Below are 25,658 nucleotides of genomic sequence, written 5' to 3' on the forward strand. Positions count from 1 at the left end.
AAAAGGAGGTTGCAAGGGCAACCAACCGTAGGAAGCAGGTGGAGACCATAAACCCGACTCCACTCGGGGTAGTCCCAGCCGGGACCTGGATGTGGTCGCTCTCCTTGAAAAAGTAGGGACAGGTGTCCACTGTGGGGCACCCACAGGTGGTCTGTCACCACCCCTCAAACACAGATTGTTTGGGGGTATAGCTATGCACAATTGAAGGTAAAGAGGCGCCCTGGTTGAAATAAAAGCATCTAAAAACAGCTTAAAATCGAGGAAATAATATGAGGTGGCTTACCTCAATAACGAAATCCTTGTATATGACAAAAGATTTTTATTTAGCACAGGCAACGCGTTTCGCGGGTCCAAGCCCGCTTCATCAGGCCAATAAAAGTGCCTACAATAGTGAAAGAGCTCCTCAGTATAACTATATCGACAGCGTTATAGGTTAATACAATGAATACTTATGCATTATACATTTATATCCCAATAGTATACATACCACTGGGTTAAATGAAAACGATCGAATGATTCGATAGATCCATCAATCAGAAAAACGATTTTTCGAAAAAGTAAATTTAACCTAATTTAAGGATCTAGACTGCCGATCTAAAATGGGAGATGGTAAATATGCAAATGCAGTGTTCAGCTGCATTTGAAGGTATTTATATAATGTTCAAAAATCAACAGTCCATGGGCCTGATTCACAAAGCCGCGCAAACCGTCCAGCACGGGTGCGGCAAACAGCCAGCACGCGAAGCGCCGCCCGCGGCCTCCCGCGCGCGCAAAACGCCGCGACCCACGCGACCGCGGCAAAACGCGTTTGCAATAGTCCGCGACCGCGCGAATCGCGGCACCCCACGCGCGCAAAAGCCCGCGAACGGCACCCCACGCGCCAACCACCCAGCACACCCGCGCCAAACAGCCCGCATCAGGAAGATCAGCTGATTCCTGCAGGACTCATGATTGGCTGAGTGGCTCGGGCGGGGCGGCAGAGTCCAGCTACTATATATTCTGCTGCTTGTCAGTTGCTGGTTGTCTGCCATTGCTAACACTTGCGTGAAGGCACTCAGACCTTAGCTAGACCCGACAGTGTGCCAGAACCGGCTGGAGCTGGGAATCCACACTGAGTCAGATTCTTGATAGCTTAAAGTACTAATTGAATTGTATTATTTGTTAGACTAGTTCCAGCGTGTTGATGATCACGGAACTCACACCCAAGACTAGGGAACTGTATTACCACTCTGTTGTATATCTAGTCTAGTTCCTGGAGTGTGAGTAACTTGGCACTCACACTCAAGCTTAGGCATTGTTGATTATCTGTTATGACCTTCTGCTTTCCTGACCATTCTTCTGATCTCTGATTTTGTACCTTTGTCATTTCTGATACTCTGTTGCCAAACTCTGCTGGTCTTAGGATTCTGCTTCTGTCTCCTGTCTCTGTACTTTATCTGTCTGTGGCCTGTCCGACCTCGAGAACTATCTCTCCTGTTGGGAGATAGTTCACAGACCTGTCAGTGACACTTCGCCTCTGGTGTCACTCACACGCTGGTCCTTCCCACTCTCAGCCTGGCTCCGCCCCTTGGGAAGCCTCAGGCATTTGGGAAGGAATCTGTTCTTTAGGCGGTACCTCCTATTGCCTTGCACCCTCTGTACGGGTGCTCTCCTCAAAGTATTACTGTTGCACCAAACACTACACTCTCTCAGGTGTCTAGAGGTTAGACATATCTGATTATTGACGATTCCGCAGATCCTCAATAATCGGGTATATCTGTATTCTTGGGGATACTGCAAATCGCCAAGGATCAGATTCTCTCTCTGGTTGCTGACACCGATCGTTACAATCTCCTACTCAAATCAGACCTCCTCTCCACATCCTTTATCTGTGGGGGTACCCCAAGGCTCTGTCCTTGGCCCCCTCCTCTTTTCCATCTACATGCACTGCCTTGGAAACTTAATCAACTAATTTGGCTTCCAATACCACCTGTATGCAGACAATGCACATCTGTACCTCTGGCCCCAGACCTCAACTCCCTCCTCACACGGGTTTCCGACTGTGCGCTATATCCTCTTACATGTCTTCTTGCTTCTTAAAACTCAATATGAATAAAACAGAACTAATCATCTTTCCACCGTCTCTGTCCACCTCTCTGCCTGAAGTAACTATAAATGTTAATAACACCCCTATAACTTCAGTTCCCAAAGCACGGTGCTTAGGGTTAATTTTTGACCACTTGTGGCTATGATTGGCATATTATTATGCACCTCTTAATAGGCGAAGCTGGGACAGTACCCTCCCATCCACTAAACAGAGTGTGACACCTCTTACTAGGTGGAGCTAGGATAGCACCCTCCCATCCACCATACAAATATACATAGTGTGACACCTTAATGGGCGGAGTTGGGACAGTACCCTCCCATCCACCATACAAATATACATAGTGTGACACCTTAATGGGCGGAGCTGGGACAGTACCCTCCCATCCACCATACAAATATACAGAGTGTGACACCTTAATGGGCGGAGCTGGGACAGTACCCTCCCATCCACCATACAAATATACAGAGTGTGACATCTTAATGGGCGGAGCTGAGACAGTACCCTCCCCTCCACTATACAAATATACAGCGTGTGAGACACCTTAATGGGCGGAGCTGAGACAGTACCCTCCCCTCCACTATACAAATATACAGCGTGTGAGACACCTTAATGGGCGGAGCTGAGACAGTACCCTCCCCTCCACTATACAAATATACAGCGTGTGAGACACCTTAATGGGGGGAGCTGAGACAGTACCCTCCCATACACTATACAAATATACAGTGTGTGACACCTTATTGGGCGGAGCTGAGACAGTATCCTCCTCTCCACTATACAAATATACAGAGAGTGTGACACCTTAATGGGCGGAGCTGAGACAGTACCCTCCACTCCACTATACAAATATACAGAGTGTGACACCTTAATGGGCGGAGCTGGGACAGTACCCTCCCCTCCACTATACAAATATACAGAGTGACACCTTAATGGGCGGAGCTGAGACAGTGCCCTCCCCTCCACTATATACAGAGAGTGACACCTTAATGGGCGGAGCTGGGACAGTACCCTCCCCTCCACTATACAAATATACAGTGTGACATCTCTTAATGGGCGGAGCTGGGACAGCTCCCTCCCCTCCACTATATACAAATATACAGAGAGTGTGACAACTTAATGGGTGGAGCTGAGACAGTGCCCTCCCCTCCACTATACATACCTTTATTCTGTCGATATTGGCTTCCATTTTCAGCTGCTCTACGAGTTTCCTGGCTTGGGCTATGCTGGCGGTGTTATTGCTGGCCATCAGGCTGCCGGCGTGACTGTCGAGGTGCGCTGAATACAGGAGAATGAGAGAAGTTATTACGTGTCAGTGTAATTATCATCCAGCACACATTATCTGACACCTCTATAATTAGCAGATGCATTAGCAGGCCTGGCATGAAAGGAGTGGAGGTGTACCTGGCATTAATCACGGCCTGCGGGTTCTTTAATCATTTGTTTTCATGTTAAATAAGGAGAGAAGCTTTACATGAGATTCCCGGAGCCGGGAGAGAGGAACTCAATCCTTCACGTTACACGTATGTCTGGGACCCCAACCCTTCACGTTACACGCATGTCTGGGATCCCAACCCTTCACGTTACACGCATGTCTGGGGCCCCAATCCTTCACGTCACACGTATGTCTGGGACCCCAACCCTTCACGTCACACATATGTCTGGGACCCCAATCCTTCACATTACATGTATGTCTGGGACCCCAACCCTTCATATTAAACGCATGTCTGGGACCCCAATCCTTCATATTAAACGCATGTCTGGGACCCCAATCCTTCACGCTACACGTATGTCTGGGACCCCAACCCTTCATATTACACGCATGTCTGGGACCCCAATCCTTCACGCTACACGTATGTCTGGGACCCCAACCCTTCATATTACACGCATGTCTGGGACCCCAATCCTTCACGCTACACGTATGCCTGGGAACCCAATCCTTCACGTCACGCACATGTATGGGACCCCAACCCTTCACGTTACAGGCATGTCTGGGACCCCAACCCTTCACGCCATGTCTGGGACACCAATCCTTCACGTTACACGCATGTCTGGGACCCCCAACCCTTCACATTACACGTATGTCTGGAACCCTAACCCTTCACGTTACACGCATGTCTGGGACCCCAATCCTTCATGTTACACGTATGCCTGGGACCCCAATCCTTTATATTACACGCATGTATGGGACCCCAATCCTTCATATTACACGCATGTATGGGACCCCAATCCTTCATATTACACGCATGTATGGGACCCCAATCCTTCATATTACATGCATGTATGGGACCCCAACCCTTCACATTACACGCATGTATGGGACCCCAATCCTTCATATTACACGCATGTATGGGACCCCAATCCTTCATATTACACGCATGTATGGGACCCCAATCCTTCATATTACATGCATGTCTGGGACCCCAACCCTTCACATTACACGCATGTATGGGACCCCAATCCTTCATGTTACACACATGTACGGGACTCCAATCCTTCACGTTACATGCATGTCTGAAACCCCAATCCTTCACGTTACATGCATGTCTGAAACCCCAATCCTTCACTCAGAGTTTTATGCGTGGCTAGCTGTTACATGATTGGCTGATCACTGCAACCGTGTACATTGGTTCTTAATAAGGTGTTGTGCACTAAATATATATTATTTTCTTTTACTAATAACATTCCCCCCAAAAAATATGGATTGCTGAGTTTTGCACCATACTTAAATGCTTGTATGTAGATGTAGTCTCATGTGACTGTAGTGGCTGGATGGTGTAATGGTTAAGGGCTCTGCCTCTGACACAGGAGACCAGGGTTTAAATCTCAGCTCTGTCTGTGAAGTAAGCCAGCACCTATTCAGTAGGAGACCTTAGGCAAGTCTCCCTAACACTGCTACTGCCTATAGAGCGCGTCCTTGTGGCTGCAGCTCTGGCGCTTTGAGTCCACCAGGAGAAAAGCGCGATATAAATGTGACTAAAAGTTGATACATTCCAATTTGACTCTGGTGCACTATATATGACAGGGTTGGCCAATCTTGTGGTGCTTCTTTGCATTATTTTCTGTTGTGCACCAATCTGCTCACAGAGATTGGTTTATGTTGGATTCTCCATGTCACAACCGCTGGACACTATAACCAGAAGGTGATTGAATCACACACACACGTACACACGCACGCACGCACGCACACCCACACATACACACACCCACACATACACACACACACACACACACACACACACACACACACACACACACACACACACACACACAGTACACACACACACACAGTACACACACACACACACACACACACACACACACACACACACACAGTACACACACACAGTACACACACACACACACACACACACACACACACAGTACACACACACACAGTACACACACACACACACACAGTACACACACACACTGTACACACACACACACTGTACACACACACACTGTACACACACACACACACTGTACACACACACACACACACTGTACACACACACACACACACTGTACACACACACACACTGTACACACACTGTACACACACACACACACTGTACACGCACACACACTTTAAAGTGGATCCGAGATAACCTTTTACTCATTGCATAATTGTGTTCCTTACATATAGTCTATAGGGCATTCCTCAAGCCAAATACTTTTTTTTCCTTTTAATATTCTAATTCCCTATAAACGAAACAAGCCTCGCCCACAGCTTCTCCAGCGCCTAGGCACTCTGAGACCCATGTAGCAAGGGCTCATGGGAGTGCAGTCTGGCCAGGAGGAGGAGGAGGTGTTACTAGCCAGAGATTTCAGAGGCAGAGGGGAGGAGAGAGGAGGAGCAGGAAGTTTTCAGAAGCTGAGGGCTGGAGATGCTATCAGCTTGCCTGTGTGACAATGTGAACAAACAGAACATGGCTGCTGTCATTGTATCACAGGAATAAATAATCAAACTGTTGAAGCTGTTTGCAGCTAGATATGCTGTGTAAACTATCTAAACTTTACATAAGATATATAGACAAGTTACTTGTTATAGTTAGTTTTTCATCTCGGATCCGCTTTAAAGAGTTTACACAGTGAAGTGCTTAGGTGATGTTTGCTGTGGGAGGGACAGTGAGCTGTGACAGTAGGGAGGGAAAATGAACACTGAGCTGGGAAGAAAAGGGCAGAAGTGATTCGCTGTGATGCCCAAAGTGACAACAGTAATGATGGAAACTAGCATAAAAATAAATTATTTTCTTTTTTTCATATCACATTTATCCTAAATCTGACATCGAGCACTAAAAACAAACTAATAGGTACACTCAAGTAATTTCTTATTGGACTTTAAAGCACACCTGAACCATTCTAAAAAGTTACAAATACTGTTTTGTATTCTTCCCCACAAACACCTCTGGTGAGGAGTCTCTCCAGCCCCCTTGGTTGCTTAAAAAAAAAAAAGAAAACCTGAGAATCCCCCATAAGGAGGTGGACTAGTGCAAAACCTGTCAGTTCTGTTGCATTTTAACTGCTTACTTTTTGGGCAGGAGCAGTCCTTTGAGTGCTGGTGGGGGGGATGGGGGGAGGATCAGGAAATTGGATTGGAAAGGGTTAATGTCATGGCACAAGTGCTCTTTAAAAGTAGCCGAATAAACAATAATGCAGAGTAATGACAAATATGCCCCATCTATAAAGAATTCCAGTCATCCAGGTCAGGCAACATCTAGTTTATTATGTTTGAATCCTCTGCAGTCGGTGATTCGAGGACATGTCGGGCCCGGCATGGAGGGGACAGCGAGGAGAAATCCCGGAGAGAGACTGACCTGAATACTGCAGAGAACCCCCCAGTGTGATAGATCAGCGTCAGCACAGCAGAGACGCCGGGAGGGGACGCCACTAGCCCCGCCCACCTAATTTCCCCAGATCGATAACCACCGATGTGACCTTTCTAATCTTAGCACTATTGATCTGTAAAAGTTACCAGTGTCAGTGGTATGTGAGATTTCCCGCTGCGTGCCAGACTGCCTGCCACAGCCAAGCACATAACTCTGCAATGTCCAACGCTTAAAGGGATCACACACTGCACAAAAATAACCAGCAATGCTTTCACCTCTATGTACGTAACACCAAGCACATAACAGCCATCTCTGTCTGACACTTAAAGGGACCGCCCACTTCACCGAGAATATTCCGCAATGCTTTCAGCTCTATGTACATAACACCAAGCACATAACAGCCACCTGTCTGACGCTTAAAGGGACTGCCCACTTCACCAAGAATAACCAGCAATGCTTTCTTCTCTATGTACATAACACCAAGCACATAACAGCCATCTCTGTCTGACGCGGACCGCCCACTTCACCGAGAATATTCCGCAATGCTTTCAGATCTATGTACAGAACACCAAGAACATAACAGCCATCTCTGTCTGATGCGGACCACCCACTTCACCGACAATAACCAGCAATGCTTTCACCTCTATGTACATAACACCAAGCACAAAACAACCACCTCTGTCTGACGCTTAAAGGGACCGCCCACCTTACCAAGAATAACCAGCAATGCTTTCAGCTCTATGTACATAACACCATGCACATAACAGCCATCTCTGCAAGGTCTGACCTTAAAGGGATCGCACACTGCACAAAAATAAGTAGCAATGCTTCCTTCTCCATGTACATTACACTAAAACACATAACAGCCATCTCTGTCTGACACGGACCGCCCACTTCACCAAGAATAACCAGCAATGCTTTCAGCTCTATGTACATAACACCAAGCCCATAACAGCCATCTCTATCTGATGCTTAAAGGGACTGCCCACTTCACCAAGAATAACCAGCAATGCTTTCAGCTCTATGTACATAACACCATGCACATAACAGCCATCTCTGCAAGGTCTGACCTTAAAGGGATCGCACACTGCACAAAAATAAGTAGCAATGCTTCCTTCTCCATGTACATAACACCAAGCACATAACAGCCATCTCTGTCTGACACGGACCGCCCACTTTACCGAGAATAACCAGCAATGCTTTCACCTCTATGTACATAACACCAAGCACATAACAGCCACCTCTGTCTGACGCTTAAAGGGACCGCCCACTTCACCAAGAATAACCAGCAATGCTTTCAGCTCTATGTACATAACACCAAGCACATAACAGCCATCTCTATCTGACGCTTAAAGGGACCGCCCACTTCACTGAGAATATTCCGCAATGCTTTCAGCTCTATGTATATAACACCAAGCAGATAACAGCCACCTCTGTCTGATGCTTAAAGGTACCGCCCACTTCACCAAGAATAACAAGCAATGCTTTCAGCTCTATGTACATAACACCAAGCACATAACAGCCACCTCTGTCTGATGCTTAAAAGGACCGCCCACTTCACTGAGAATATTCCGCAATGCTTTCAGCTCTATGTATATAACACCAAGCACATAACAGCCACCTCTGTCTGATGCTTAAAGGGACCGCCCACTTCACCAAGAATAACCAGCAATGCTTTCAGCTCTATGTACGTAACACCAAGCACATAACAGTCACCTCTGTCTGACGCTTAAAGGGACCGCCCACCTTACCAAGAATAACCAGCAATGCTTTCAGCTCTATGTACATAACACCATGCACATAACAGCCATCTCTGCAAGGTCTGACCTTAAAGGGATCGCACACTGCAAAAAAATAAGTAGCAATGCTTCCTTCTCCATGTACATAACACTAAGCACATAACAGCCATCTCTGTCTGACGCTTAAAGGGACCGCCCACTTCACCAAGAATAACCAGCAATGCTTTCAGCTCTATGTACGTAACACCAAGCACATAACAGTCACCTCTGTCTGACGCTTAAAGGGACCGCCCACCTTACCAAGAATAACCAGCAATGCTTTCAGCTCTATGTACATAACACCATGCACATAACAGCCATCTCTGCAAGGTCTGACCTTAAAGGGATCGCACACTGCAAAAAAATAAGTAGCAATGCTTCCTTCTCCATGTACATAACACTAAGCACATAACAGCCATCTCTGTCTGACACGGACCGCCCACTTCACCGAGAATAACCAGCAATGCTTTCACCTCTATGTACATAACACCAAGCACATAACAGCCATCTCTGTCTGATGCGGACCGCCCACCTTACCAAGAATAACCAGCAATGCTTTCAGCTCTATGTACATAACACCATGCACATAACAGCCATCTCTGTCTGACGCTTAAAGGGACCGCTCACTTCAAGAATAACCAGCAATGCTTTCAGCTATATGTATATAACACCAAACACATAACAGCTATCTCTGTCTGATGCTTAAAGGGACCGCTCACTTCACCAAGAATAACCAGCAATGCTTTCAGCTCTATGTATATAACACCAAGCACATAACAGCCATCTCTGTCTGATGCTTAAAGGGACCGCTCACTTCACCAAGAATAACCAGCAATGCTTTCAGCTCTATGTACATAACACCAAGCACATGACAGCCATCTCTGTCTGACGCAGACCGCCCACCTTACCAAGAATAACCAGCAATGCTTTCACCTCAATGTACATAACACCAAGCACATGACAGCCATCTCTGTCTGACGCAGACCGCCCACCTTACCAAGAATAACCAGCAATGCTTTCACCTCAATGTACATAACACCAAGCACATAACAGCCATCTCTGATGCGGACCGCCCACTTCACTAAGAATATTTCGCAATGCTTTCAGCTCTATGTACATAACACCAAGCACATAACAGCCATCTCTGTCTGACGAAGACCGCCCACTTCACCAAGAATAACCAGCAATGCTTTCACCTCAATGTACATAACACCAAGCACATGACAGCCATCTCTGTCTGACGCAGACCGCCCACCTTACCAAGAATAACCAGCAATGCTTTCACCTCAATGTACATAACACCAAGCACATGACAGCCATCTCTGTCTGACGCAGACCGCCCACCTTACCAAGAATAACCAGCAATGCTTTCACCTCAATGTACATAACACCAAGCACATAACAGCCATCTCTGATGCGGACCGCCCACTTCACTAAGAATATTTCGCAATGCTTTCAGCTCTATGTACATAACACCAAGCACATAACAGCCATGTCTGCAAGGTCCGACTTCACAAAGGAATCACCAGCAGTGCTTTTAGCTCAGCTCTATGTATACGAGTCCCCCCCCCCTCATGTCACACCCCTCCCCTTGGTGTCCCTCACTGCCTCGGGGCACATCTCACAACAAGTACAGCCACAAAACACCTGATTTGAAGTATAGTGCCCTGTATCAGAGGAAGGGAAAGTGAGTAGTTTGGGCACCCCACAGCTTTGGGCCCCCCACAATCGCAGTGGCTGCTCTCCTCTAGTAACCCCTCTAATTCCTAGGATTTTCCACTGTTTCTGTCGTCCTCTCTGCCCCAAATGTTAAACACCCTCATAAATTCAGTTCCCAAAGCACGGTGCTTAGGGTTAATATTCAACTCCTCCCTCTTTTTTTTATTCCTCACATTCACTCCCTAACCAGCTCCTGTCATCTCCAGCTCAAGAACATAATCTCACATTCAACCTTTTCTCACTCAGAACACTACTAAAATGTTAATACATGCACTTATAATATCTTGTCTGGACTATTGTAATACTGTATGCTACTTTGTAGACTACCAACAGACTAGCACCCCTAAAATCTGTACTGAGCTCAGCTGCTTGACTCGTTCATCTCTCTTCTTGGAGAGGGTCCTAGTGTGCAATATACAGTATATACACACACACACACACACCACACACCACACACACACACACACACACACACACACACACACACACACAATCACCCCCCCCCCCCCCCCCACACACACACACACACTGTCACACACACACACACACAATCACCCCCCCCCACCACACACACACACACAACACACACACACATACACACACAATCACCCCCCCCCCCACACACACACACACACAATCACCCCCCCCCCCCCCCACACACACACACACACACACACACTGTCACACACACACACACACACAATCACCCCCCCCACACACACAATCACCCCCCCCACACACACACACACCACACACACAATCACCCCCCCCCCCCCCCGCACACACACACACTGTATACACACACACACACATGCACACACACTGTACACACACACACACTGTATACACACACACACACACAATCACCCCCCCCACACACACACTGTACACACACCACACACACACACACACACACACCACACACACACACCACACCCACACACACCTACACTGTACACACACACGCACACACACACACACACTGTACACACACACACACACACACTGTACACACACACACACACACTGTACACACACACACACCTTCTACCTAAATGAGTCAGACATTATGCATCGTGTTATCGCTTCCTAAATCACTTTTCAGTTGTGCTCAGAGTTCCTCTTTAATAAACAGGAGCCAACAGTGCATAAAAGAAGTCAAATGATAACTGTTAAAAGGACTTTACCAAAATGGCGACTGTTGCTCCGCCTCCAGCCACTCACAGTCGGTCAGCTTTATTCTTGTGTCTGCAGGGAGACAAAAAGATCAATTTAATCCTAAAAGATCCAGAAACATCACCCAGGAACTGCCGACATGTAAACATCTCTCTAAACTCGATATGTAAACCAAACAAAGACTGTGGATGAGATACTGATCGTTCTCTCTTGCATGAAAATGTAATGCAAATCACATGCAATTGGGACTGGGACAGAGAAAAACTGTCAGGAAGTGAATTTGACTGACCTGGTCCCACGCTGCATACAAATTGCATTCAATTTGTATGTGAGCCAGACAAAATAGCATCTGGCTGACTGACTGAGGTGATCATCAATGCAGGCCGACTTGCAATGACAACTGAGCCAAGTATTGAAGAAAAACTGAGGTTGGAGGACATAAGTCATCTCTGTGTCTGAGGCCTTCTCAATTGTTATTGTCAGACTCAGAACAAGCATGCAGATCTGCCGCTCTGATCTCACTGTGGGCTGGAGCACACCAGAGCGCTTGTGGGCTGAAAACCGCTTGGCTAATGTATTGCAATTATTATTATTGATTTATAAAGCGGCAACATATTCCGTGGCGCTGTACAAAGTAAGAAACAAGCATGTGGTACTCAATAATACAGACAATGGTGTACAGCAATATACAAGATACATAACTAGTGACAAAATACAAAGAATGATACAAAATACAGAATATAGAAGTGGTAATGACAGTGATAAACGTAAAATGATGAATAAAGTATAATGATTTCCAAGACACAAAAGGGGGAGAGAGCCCTGCCCTTGCAAGCTTACAATCTAAAGGTAATGGGGGGACGGGACAAGAGGAGGGGTTTGGGATAGTGCACACCAGAGCAGTTCGTTTTTTCCCCAAACGCAAACTCGGGGGCTGCAGAACTTTTTGCTGATTTCTGAGGTGATTCTACCTCAATGTTAAGTATAGGCACAGCTCCCAACTGTCCCTCTTTTGGAACCCTGTCCCTCTGTCCTCATTTGTCCCTCTATCAGGACTTTGACCCTCTTTCTGTGTATATATTTCTCTACTAAAAAATTTGATCGGCTCTAAACTTTATTTCTATTCTTTAAATTGATAGATTACTAATTTTAAAATGTTGCTATGAAGGAAAATGAACCAGGATAGAAAGGACCAGTGTGGTTTGAATTATAAAACAACATATTTTTCTTATCAAATCTTTATGGTATGCGTGACTAGGGGTGTGACGGGGCAGGATCAGGGGTGTGGCAGGGGCGTGGCTTAAGTGTCCTTTCTCATCTTATAAAGTTTGGAGGTAGGAGTATAGTGGAACACAGCTCTGGAAGACACTAGATCAGAGCGGTTTTCCAGGCGTTTTTGTTACAGAAGCTGTTCAGTAACAGCTTTACTGTAACAATATATGAAATCTACTACACCAAAAACGCTCCAAAAACGCTAGGCGTGTTTAGAAAATCTCTCTGCACATGCCTAGAATCCCTCTGAAAAACAGCTTCCAGAATAGCATTTGCCAATCCACTCGCGGTTTTTGGAGTGCACTGGCCCTTTCTGTGAAATAGCTTAAAAAGTCATTTTTTAGAGAAGGAAGATAGATACAATTGTTTATTTCATTAGTTTATTTTCACCTCGGGTGTCCTTTAAGTCACAGAAAGAAAGACTAATAGCAGAGACAAAATTAATCAGAATTAAGGTGGATACTAATGGTTCAATTTTTAGTGATCAGAAATTCTGTTCGGATTGGTTGTAAATAATATCCATTGATGGGCACAATTGATTATGAAAATAGTCGTCCGATTGGATTTTGGTCAAACCAAAATTTGGATTTTCTTACTGGTTGTGATAAATAAAAAGCAAAGATTGGTGTAGTGAATGACTTTTCTTCCGATGAGAATTATCTGATCGCTTGAATGATTTTTCGCCAGAAATTGGATCATTAGTGGCCACCATAAGAATCAGAATCATTGGATCAAAACTGGTACATGAAAGCATATTATGGGATAGTTTTTAATTATGCAAATTTCGCATGCATGAAAAAAGAAACCGTATGCAGCAGTTTTCCAGATGCATTTGTGTTTTACGTACAATTCACATATAATATAGTTTAATGGAAAGCCCATGTGTGCATGTTTTTTTGCATGCGTTTTTCACAAAAAAAAAAAAACAACCTAGAGAAGGACATTGCCTTATGTAGAATTGCATAGTAGTAAAAAAACAAAACAATAACACACTGCATAAAAAGTATGTGCGTTTAACGCGTACAGTTTGACTCTTCCAGCAAAGCCACACAAGTATGCAGTTTGTTTTTCTATCCACACCCATTTGCCACCTTTAGTTGATTTATTTTTACCCTTGGAGGATTTTAGCTTCGATGCGCAAACAAGAATAGGAAAACAAATCTCCAGCAGACATAAAACCCCATCAGATAATTGCTTAAGCAGACGGGCGCACCTATAAATGGAAAAATCAGCGGCGTTCGCGGCGGGCTTACGCACAACTCGGTGATTGCACTCCAGACAGCGACAGCCCTGGAGATGGCGTGCTACATTTAAATACATTCAAGGTAGGACTTGACTCGATAACACCTGTCTGGCGTGCGGCGCTGCGTATTAATGTGTGTGTCGTGATCAGAGATGCTTCGGTGCACGCTGACCTACGCAAACCTGCGCTGCCACATATTGCCAGGCTACGGATGCCCTCCCCCCGCTCTGTACGCCAATTAAAAGGCTATTAAAAACGCAGTTTCCTGAAGCCGAGCTGTAATGGGTAATGAATAGTACATTATAAGGCACCTGGGCGATACATGCCCAGAGAGGAACACCGGCCATACGCTAGGGAGGTTCTCTTGTGTCAATATTTTCCTGTGTTATTTAAGCTGGGCTGGTTCTGCTTCAAGGGAATTGTTGATGGCCTAAAAAGTCCTCCGCTTTGTAAACAGCCGAGGTAACTGCGAAAGGACCTGGAATGGACATCATGTGATGAAATAAGCAGGGCTGTTTTTAGGCATAGACAAACCAGGCAGATACCTAGGGCGAAAGCAGCTTGAGAGGCCACCAAAGAGCTATTTTTAGCAGACTGAGCTTTATGGAGGAGAAGGGAAGTTTCTGAGTCCTATAGAGCAGGGGTCTGTGAGAGCCATACATTATGTTTCAAACTGGGACAGTAGGGCTCACATCCCTGTTGCTATGGTGACGTGTACACAGTTGATCCGCCCGGGCAGTGGAAGTGTCAGACACGTCTTCAGCTTCTCGTGGGTTTCAGCAACATCAGCAATTTCCCTGAGAGCCAGACAAGAGAAATACAGACTAACAGCTTGTACAATTAGCTAGGTGACTTGGGGGTTGATTCACTTTGTAGGAAGAGATCCCCGCACTTTGGCCCAATTGGCTGCCTGTCAAGTGACACAAAAGTTTGCTTTCCTAAAACAGAAAGAATTTGCGATAATTCAGGTTGGAGTGAGCTCGAGATGTCTCCCAGGCACCACTGCTGAATATATGCAAATTAACCATTCTACCCTTAGAAGCTAAACACACCTCCAGAACCGCTGGAATGCAATGATGTGTCAGCTTGTTAAATTGTACAGAGCCATAATAATCCAACATGCATACAGACTGTTTTGGATTGTTTGATCCTCATCAGTGCATGGCATAGATTAATTTGGCTCTATGCAGTAGGGCTTGTAACACCGAGAGGTACAGACTAACCAGCAAGCTCATGGTGACCCAGAACTCATTGGGGTGTGTAAGGGACTACAATGGTCCTAAAAGCCCCCTTACTAAGATGTCAAGTGACAGGCAGCCTATTGGGCCAAAGTGCGGGGATCTTGTCCTACAAAGTCACTGGACCTGACAGGATCCAGGGTGGGACAATTGGAGTGGCCGTTAGTTTTGGGTTAGCACAAGCAGGATAGTAGTGCATGCTACAGCAGTTTTACTTGCGCTGTAACACTAAGCTGTGCTGCTTGAGCAGTGTAGATAGTGAATCAACCCTGACTGATGGTCGTCATCTGACGAAGGCGCAGAGCGCCGAAACGCGTAATGACGCCATACGCACACTGATTCCCAGCCACGCCCAGACCTACAGCGAGACGGCGCTCCCAACTCCACCGGAGATCGCGCTATTGGCCACAGCGCGCCGCTGCTGAATCGTCCATAGGTTGAAGCGGTGGCTGTACCGCTGAGAAAGCGTTGTTTTTATTCCTATCTTGTAAGTACCAATATTCTTTTGCGAATAAAAGCCCACCTTGGGTAATGCACCATTGTGCGCTCCATCTTTTTCTTTTTAGAATTGATGTGTCTGTGAGCCAGATGTAGCCATTAAAAGAGCCACATCCGGCCCCCGAGCCATAGGTTCCCTACCCTTGCTATAGAGCCTTCCTGTTTCGCTCATGGTCTCCTCGTTGTAGTGCCTGAAAATGGGCGGGCCTTGTACTGCGCATGCGTGAGTGTGCGAGAGAGGGCGCGTTAGCGCATGTGCAGTACAGAGCCGCCTGTCTTCAGGAGCACTCGGGCTCCCAAAGACTTCTGAAGCCTCCCACAGCAGCAGAGAGCATTATTCAACAGATCTGTCGACCGCTGACCTTTAGCCGAATGGAGCTTTGTGAATTAAGGCCTATGCACATTGCAGAGCGTTATAACGTTAGTTACAATTACACAGCAGCGCCCTGCCGTGGTCTCAGAATGGGCCCATTCACACCGTCATGTTGGGTCTGTGGTGCATCGGGTACCGTGTTAGTCCCGCGAGCCAAGATGTGCGCTACCCAACATCGCAAACATGCATTACAGATGGCTGGAGAGGAGGTAGAGAGCATTTCTAGGTATCAGGCAGAAAACACACTGGCAGAGGCCTTTTGCCTGCGATTTCCAGGTCTCTGTCGCAGCGCGTTCTCTTTTGCGATTGCATCTTCTGCAAATGTTTTGTCGTGTTCGTTCTACAATTTTTTGTTTGTGGAGGGAAACCCTGTAATTATGAACAGGCGCGTCGTGTGGGAAAAAGCAGAAAGCTGCAGGATGCATGGAAAACGCAAACGCAAAACGTAAATGAACGTTATCGATATGCCTTTCCAGAGCGAGGCTACTGACTTCAATAACCTGTGCAGCAAAACGCGCACAATCCCCGTGTGTTACCTGCTCTACGGTTCTGATCCAGTTCTGTATGACGTCTGAAGAAGAAACTTTGAAGAGACACTGAAGCGAAAAAAAAAAATTATGATATAATGGATTGGTTGTGTAGTACAGCTAAGAAAGAAAACATTAGGAACAGAGACGTACGTCTAATATTTGTTTCCAGTACAGGTAGAGTTAAGGTCCGTACACACACCGGACTGGAGGCAACGACGAGTCCGTCGTTGCCTCCCGCTGGGTGGGCGTTCCAACGACAGTCCGGCGTGTGTACGCACTGTCGGCGGACTGATACGGCTGTTTCTGAGCGATCTGCCCGGTGGATCGCTCAGAAACAGCTGTATCAGTCCGCCGACAGTGCGTACACACGCCGGACTGTCGTTGGAACGCCCACCCAGCGGGAGGCAACGACGGACCCGTCGTTGCCTCCAGTCCGGTGTGTGTACGGACCTTTAGGAAACGCCAGTTATCTACGTAAAAGAGCCATTGAGCGCTGCCACTTTGAAAGTCATGGAGAGCTCTGACTTCTGATCTGATTAGGTTATCTCAACTGTATTGTGTTTTTCTTTTGCAGAGTTCAGGTCAGGTCAAAAGTTCACGGTCTGTTCTGCAAAAACTTTTACAGTGCTGAGTAATGTGTAAACTGCAAGTATTAGAGAATGATGCAAGGTTATAAAAAAAAAAGAAAAGCTGTATAACTGAAATTAAAAATATGAGATTTTTTTTGCTACCAATGTTCTAGTAATTACCCCTACTACACAACCAATTCATGATATCATCATTTTTTTTTCGCTTCAGTGTCTCTAATGACTAACTGTACAAGATTTCTCTGTAAGCTTTCCAAACTTAGAGGAATCATCTAAACAACTTTTGTTAGGTCTTCGGATTCTCTCTGGATAACACGAGGGAAAATCTGAACGACTGTCGGCAAATTTTCAGTGCGCAGGGCGGTACTAATGCCTCTAGCATGCGTCACTCAGTTATCCCCACTCCTGTTACCGGGGTAACACGCAGAATGCTACTACGGCAAATTTACAGACAGTCTGAATCAGGCCAATAGGGTGCGTTGCTCTGCACTACATTACTGTAATTACTGTAGGTGAACGTACAGACCATACAACGGTATTGCCATGGTTATATCTCTGTGCTGTGACAGACCACGTTATCCTGACGCACATTCCACAATGCGTTTCTGGATAATGGCCTCAATTCACTGAGATCATGCTGGTGATAAGGCAAGAGAAAACTTTTCAGTGTTAATTCACTTAAGAAGCGCGTGTGTGTGTGTGTCAGACAGCTCAGAAGACTTCCCTTAACATTGCAGTCTTTAATAACTCTCCACTTAACAGCTCATGCCAGGTGATAACTTCTCACGCACATTACACTTGCATTCCTCTCTGTGAATTTAAAAGACCTGGGCATAGGGTAATACTGCAATAACTGTTGGGAGTCCCCACCACAGATCCGTGTCTACTGTGCCAGCAAACCGATACACACAATGCGCTCACCAGATTGTATCGCTCACCGAATCTCAGACCAGCGATTACAACAGTCATTGCAGTATTCCATTATGCCCGTTTGTTTCTTTTGAGGAGATTTCTCCTGTGAGTTGGCGGCTTTACATGATAACACTTGTCTGGCGTGCGGCGCTGCGTATTAATGTGTGTCGTCCATCAGATGCACGCTTCGATGCACGCTGACCAACGCAGACCTGCGCTGCCTCATATTGCCAGGCTACGGATGTCCCCCCCTCACTCTGTACGCCAATTAAAAGACCATTAAAATGCAGTTTCCTGAAGAAGTAGAGCTGTAATGGATAATTAATAGTGCATTATTAGGCACCTGGGCGGTACATGCCCAGAGAGGAACACCGGCCATACGCTAGGGAGGTTCTCTTGTGTCAGTATATTGTGTGCATCTGGTGGTGAGGGGGAGAGAAGACATGGTCGGTACTTCCCACCAGACACAATGGTTTGGTTCGGGACCCCCAACGGCTGCTGCAGTTATTGTTTTTCATCTGTCCTTTCTGAGGTAATTTGTATCAGGAATCGATGGCTATGGCAAAGTGCAAAGACTTAGACTCCAGCAAGGAAAGAACATCTACACAGAGGTGCGGCTCTTCTACTGACCACATCTGCTATTACTCAGTTATTACCTGATGAAGCGGGATCAAATCTGCGAAACGCGTTGCTTTGTACCCCAGTGTATGTAAATAAAATAAAAATATGACAGCTTCCATATAACTCTCACCTCGGGTTCACTTTAAACAACCATCTGTTCCCCACTGCTTACCCACTATCTTCATAACGCCACCCTCCTGCCTCAGACTTCTACCCCATCCCCCTTTACGTGTCCCTCCCATCCACCCCTTAGCTTGTAAGCCTATTGGGCAGTGCCCTTTACCCTCTTCCCCATGTGCTCTTTCCCACCACCATATGGACTCAGTGACTTGTCTTCTTTATTTATCCCTACATTGCCACGTCACTAATTTGTGTGCCATTGTTGGAAGTTAAATTGCCTGTTTAACATTATTTAGTGTTGTAATGTCTCCCCTATCTATTGTACAGCTGTCAGAATCCGCTCTGCTGGCCTTGATTCCTTGGACTGTGTTGTTTCCTATGCAGCTTGCATAGTTCAGTCTAAGGAAAAGAGGCCTTTCTGTCAGTTTGCAAGGCTGACTGATTTGCATCCACTTGTCATGCAAATTGCTTGTCTGCTTCCTTTGAAGGTTTCTAGTATAAATATCAACTTCCTTCCAGAATGCCTTGTTCGACATGGTTCCTCATTAGGGAGACTTACCTTGGAGCCTCAGCCTCTTGTATCTTGTGGCGAATATTCTAGTGTAGTTAATTATTGGGGAGTGCACTTTGCATTTCCTATAGTGCAGTCAGGTTCTGTTTTACTTGTACTGTTTATTCCTGTTCTATCTTGTCCTGTCCTTGCGATTGTACTGTCACCTGTGGTGGCTGACAGTGAATAGTTTGGTCTCGCTCCTAGATCGCATTCGCCCTAGTGGTAGAGGCGGTGGATCTCCCTTGTCTGACTCTTGGAGTATAACCTCAGCTGCGGTTGCTACTGGTTACTCCTTCAGTCTGTCTTGTCTAGCACGAACGCTTGCTGTTGTCTGGGGTGAGGCAACCAATTAGCAAGCGTTCACGTTATTTGTCTGTCGTCATTTTCTTTGTTCATTTTATATTTAGGGTTGGTACGTTTTGCCACTGTTGCGCTTAACGTGCGGTGGCTGTACCGTTAACACGCTTGTCTCTGTTGCGCATATCGTGGCGAGTGCTTTTGTTATTTTCCTTGGCGTTCAGATTGTGGTTATTTGCTGTGTCTTCCTTACTCAGTTCACGCTCTGTCTTTGCTCAGTCTTGTGTTGCTGATAGCAATCGCTTCTCTTGCGATTAGCTTTCTCACTCTGACCTGCTATGATGTGATATGTCTACCATCGCGGGGTGGCGACTAGATTGGTGGACATTCATATTGTCTGTCTCTGTTTTTGCTTTCTTCTGAGTTGTTACTTTATATTGTTTAGTGTTGCTCAATCGTGCAATTTTCATCTGGCATCTGTGGCTGTGCAGAGGACTCGTTCCTCTGTACTCCACAGCTCCATCTGCTGGTTGGAATTCTCCTCTACAAATATATACTGGGTACTTTGCTCTTTTGATTGTGGCGATTTTCTTCTGCTTCAGCGCACATGGTGTGCGCTGACTGGAAATCGCCCACAGATCATTACAACAGCCCTACACTATAGGTTAGCGCTTCATCAATAGTTTAATAACAATATTAATATTAAAAAGGGTACAGGATGGATATTATGTCCTACAGCATAAGGTTAAGCAATGCAAGGTTGTCAGCAGCTATATATAGGGAGAGATTCGATGTATGCGTACAACAAGCTGATCCAACAACTTTATGAACTTCTATCCGCACAGCAGTATCTCTCCCCCCACCCCCCCACCCCCCCTCTGCTGACTTCACAAAGTCAGGACAAGTGAGCAGCGCCTGTAACAAGCAAGTCAGGCCCACCCCAGTCATCCAGGAACTGCAGGGCCCACCTTGCTGCATGATAACATTTGAGAAGCATTTCACGGTAACCTTGAGTGCCAATGTCATTCTCTAAGGTAGGAATACCGGTACCTTTTCTAGCGTTGTCCATTTGCCATCCAACATATAATACAGTTTGTGATACTACAGGCGGCTCCAACTTCCAACCGAGCACCTTGGTGGTCTAACCCTTTGCCTACCGCGTAGTCTGCTTATCAATTTCTTTCTCCTCTCCCGCGTCCTGTTTATCCACTGTGATCAGTGGAATTCTTCATCCTCCATTTTAAAAATGGCGATGACCCCGTAACAGCTTCCAGATCAGCTCTCCATTAACCAGTAATATTGCTTAAAGGAGAACTGTAGTGAGAGGTGTATGGAGGCTGCCATATTGATTTCATTTTAAGCAATACCAGTTGCCTGGCAGCCCTGCTGAGCTATCTGCCTGCAGAATCACACCAGAAACAAGCATGCAGCTAATCTTGACAGATCTAACAAAAATGTCAGAAACACCTGATCTGCTGCATGCTTGTTCAGGGTCTAGGGCAAAAAGTATTAGAGTTCAGAGGATCAGCAGCATAGCCGGGCAACTGGTATTGCTTAAAAGGAAATCAATATGGCAGTCTCTATCTACCTCTCACTACAGTTCTCCTTTAAGCCATAGGGAAAACATGGACATTACCTTGCACATCAGTTGTCCTTTCAGTTATAACTGACAGCAACTGATGAAAAGGAAAAGGGCCCTGAGGCTTTCAGCTTATAGAGAGACCAGTACGACTTGATCTAGTCAGAACTGGAAAGGATGGTTGTTAGAAGAAAATGGTGAGCTTCTGAGAGGAACGGACGGCGAGGTTAGTATGTAATATTAATTTTCAGGTTCATCATGTGTTTATTTTAAAGAGGGGAACTTCAGCCTAAACAAACATACTGTCATTAAGTTACATTAGTTATGTTAATTAAAATAGATAGGTAATATAATCTCTTACCCACCCGGTTTTAAAAGAACAGCCAAATGTTTGTGATTTCATGTGGGCGGCCATCTTTTTGGCAGAAAGGAGGTGACAGGGAGCATGAGACACAGTTCCAACTGTTCTGTGTCCTGATCACCCCTCCCAGCTGGGCTTCAAATTTCAAATAAAATAAAAAAACTTGCGCCAAAACATCAGAAATCCTATCATGCTTTGCACAGCATCGAGGGAAAAAATTCTCCTGTGCAGCTAAAAATGAGGCTTGGGTAAGAAAAACAAAGTTCTGATGCTGAAAAACTGTTAAGGAAACACCAAGCCTTTTCAGTGCTGCTGAGTACATTTTTAGTTTGGAGGTTCAATTTAAAAGGAACCTAAACTGAGAAGGATATGGATTTTTCCTTTTAAAATAATACCAGCTGCCTGACTCTCCTGCTGATCCTGTGTCTCTAATACTTTCAGACATAGACCCTCAACAAGCATGCAGATCAGGTGCTCTGACTGAAGTGAGACTGGATTAGCTGCATGCTTGTTTCAGGTCTGTGATTCAGACACTACTGCAGCCAAAAAGATCAGCAGGACTGTCAAGCAACTGGTATTGTTTTAAAGTAAACATCCATATCCCTCTCAGTTAAGGTTCCCTTTAAATCTTATTAGTCGGTTCAGGTTCCCTTTCACTGAGAAGATTGGAAATCATTGCTTTTTGTCCCTCAACAAACTCGGATGTTCCCTTTAAAGTCTCTCTCGCTAATTAGCCACAAGCGCTGCGTTCCGCTCTTGTACAGAAAGCGTGGCATATGGAGTCTGTGCAGAACCTTTGTACCTCTATGGTTGTAGGATTCCTGCTGTTTTTTTTTTGCTAGCGCCAGATTGTCATATCGTATTATCCGAGGACGTCAAACTCGGGCAATCCAAGTGTGAAAGGAGCCCTCTTAGTGCAGGTTTTAATTGCCAGGGATTCTGCCACGGCAGATGGGCCCTATGCTGGGATATTGCCTTATTATCCAATTAAGTGTATGGAAAGACCTCCGATGGGAGCGTTCACGCCCTGCTGATTCCCAAAGACGACTCAAAGAGGCTGCTGGACCTTCTCCAGGGAATTCCCAGATTTTATTCCTGCTACAGGAGGCCCAGGGGACCATTCCACCGCTAAAGGGGGAAAGCGCCTGACTGATGCTGACCTGTCATGGGAGGGATAAGGTAGCAGCCAACAGGTAGGCAGAAGCCCTTAATCAGTACACTATCCAGCCATTCCTTCAAAAACGCCAGAGCTGCAGCCACTAGGACACGCTCTATGTAGGAGGTAGGAGTGTTAGGGAGTCTTGCCCAAGGTCTCCTCACTGAATAGGTGCTGGCTTATGGAGCAAGAAGAGCCGAAATTTGAACCCTGGTCTCCTGTGTCAGAGGCAGAGCCCTTAACCATTACACTATCCAGACGCCACAGCAAAATGCTTCTAGAGCAGGGGTGTCAAACTCATATTCAAAGTGGGCCGAAATTGAACGCTGGTACCTAGTCGTGGGCCAACCTCAATATCTACTGGTTACCTTTCTCCCTTATTAAGTTCCTAGGTGTCTAATGGCCCCACCTCCAACCCCTATACAGTTCCCTGGTATCTAGTGGTTCTCCCTCCCCTATACAGTTCCCTAGTGCTTTCCCCTACCTCCCCCATATGGCTTTCCTGGTCATATAGGGCTTCACCTCCAATACAGCTTCCGTGGTGGTCTAGAGTGGGCCAGACAGACGTAATGCACAGTGGGGAAACCACTTGAGGGCCAAATTGAATGCCTCTGAGGGCCAAATTTGGCCCGAGGGCCAGAGCTTGACATGTATGTTCTAGAGCAACAGAAAAAAAACCAAAAACATTTTATGCGACTTTTTCAGCGTTTGTAGCACAGGACATGAGCTTTGCTCCCAGTCTGCTGTAATGTGCACTCGTCCAATGCTGCGTCAGACACCTGCTCATTCATGCAGTAATCTAATCAGCCAATCACGTGGCAGCAGTGAAATCATGCAAATACAGGGCAGGAGATTATCTAATGTTCTCATCAAACACGCCGGGATGAGTGTGATATCGGTGATGGGGAAGCTGGTCTGAGCATCGTGTCCCCGTCTCCTGAGATCCTCACTCACTAGAGATAAAGAGGACCTCTACTGAACAGAACAAAGTGATGAATGGCTCATTTTGCTCATTTTACTCTGGAAGAAAAATGTACTTCTTATCTGTCTAGGTTTACATATAATTTTTAATTTTCATGACAGTGTTGTCATGTTGCAGTAATCAGCAATGATCAGACTGAAACCCTGACAAAGCCATGAAGCCGAAACCCGATGTCGGGAGCTGTATTTTATACGCAATCAATCAAGTTTTGCTATGTAGGTAATTTGGTGCTGTGCATGCAGACTCCATCTCTCCTGTATTCCTCCACCTGTGCACACTGCACAGATACCGGCCCACCTTTTCAGTGACAAAGGCGGAAGGACAGAGCAGAGAAGTACACTAGGCATGTAATCGCTACAGAAATGAACAGCGCTACTTAAAAACAGATGAATGCTTACCTGCAAAAAAGCGCTGTTAATTTCTTTGCTATGTTTGATTTAATTCTGGTCAGCTGCTCCCACTTGTTAGTTTTTCTTTGGTGTATATGCAGAGCCTCTGTTTGGGTTCAAGGTGCGTTTGCAGTTCCTGGGGGGGCTCAGCGCATCTCTGAGCTCAGGCCATTCAGAGGCGGCCTGGTGATGCGCTGATCCCACTTTTTCTGCGCAATTCTTAATTTTACTGGTAGCGCGCCCAGGCTATGCATATGCATAGGTAGGTTTTAGTTAGTGTTAGGTCCCCTCCCATGGAGGAAAGACTTCTTCGACAGTGGGAGGGACAAGTACCTAACAAATTGCAAATTGTTAGTGAAACTAACATCCTCCAAGTGGTAGACAGGTCATGTGTATGCTCATTGTGTATTTGTATCCCATGAGTGGGGTCTGCACTTTTTTGCAGGTAAGCATTCATCTGTTTTTAAGTAGCGCTGTTCATTCCTTTGCTATGTTTGATTTAATTCTGGTCAGCTGCTCCCACTTGTTAGTTTTTCTTTGGTGTATATGCAGAGCCTCTGTTTGGGTTCAAGGTGCGTTTGTAGTTCCTGGGGGGGCTCAGCGCATCTCTGAGCTGAGGCCATTCAGAGGCGGCCTGGTGATGCGCTGATCCCACTTTTTCTATGTAATCGCTACAGGCCAGAAAACACCTAATCTCTGCAATGTGAATGAGGCTTGGATCTCTGGCTGACTGGCCTCCTCGTCTGCCATCGAACAGAACATCAATAGATCTCCCCCTCTCCCGTACATGTGGAAGGTGGTGACAATGTTGGGCTGTTGGCCCTTGTTGAGCGCCATATATTATTGTACGATTTATATTATAACAGGATCTACTCCTACCTGTCCCGACACCACTAAACTCCTCATCCATGCCCTTGTCATCTCCGCCTGGACTATTGCAATTCCCTTTTGTCCGGCCTCCCTCTAAACCGCATAGCTCCCCCCCTTCAATCGGTAATGAATGCGGCAGCCAGACTGATACATTCTTCTCACCGCAGCACCTCTACAGCTCCGCTCTGTAAGGCACTACACTGGCTCCCCATCAGCTTTAGGATCAATTTCAGGATTTTGTGCGCTTGGCCTACAAATCAGTGCACAAGACCTGCCCGACCTACATCTCTGATCTGGTCCACAGGCACATACCAGCCCGCCCCCTCCGATCCTCCAATGACCTGCGCCTAGTCGCACCACGCATAACTCAGTCACACGCACGATTGCAGGACTTCACCAGGGCTGCCCCTACTCTCTGGAACTCGCTCCCACCAGCCATCAGACTCACTCCCACCTTTAATGCCATCAAACAAGCTCTCAAGACTCACCCTT

The 25,658-nt window shown here is 46.1% G+C and overlaps 1 protein-coding gene across 2 annotated transcripts in view; it reads right to left on the bottom strand.

Moving 5' to 3' along the window:
• GNG2 (G protein subunit gamma 2) overlaps positions 1-25,658 on the bottom strand; it is a 107,396-nt gene that overhangs the window by 20,553 nt on the left and 61,185 nt on the right. For both annotated transcript variants that reach the window (XM_068252451.1, XM_068252450.1), the window contains exons 2-3: positions 11,597-11,657; positions 3,243-3,358 (exon numbers count right to left, since the gene is read on the bottom strand). In XM_068252451.1, coding sequence (XP_068108552.1) covers positions 3,243-3,329 — 87 coding nt within the window. In that variant the 5' untranslated portion in view covers positions 3,330-3,358; positions 11,597-11,657. The remainder of the gene's footprint in view (positions 1-3,242; positions 3,359-11,596; positions 11,658-25,658) is intronic.

Source organism: Hyperolius riggenbachi, chromosome 9 (assembly GCF_040937935.1).
Source record: "Hyperolius riggenbachi isolate aHypRig1 chromosome 9, aHypRig1.pri, whole genome shotgun sequence".
Classification (NCBI taxonomy): domain Eukaryota; kingdom Metazoa; phylum Chordata; class Amphibia; order Anura; family Hyperoliidae; genus Hyperolius; species Hyperolius riggenbachi.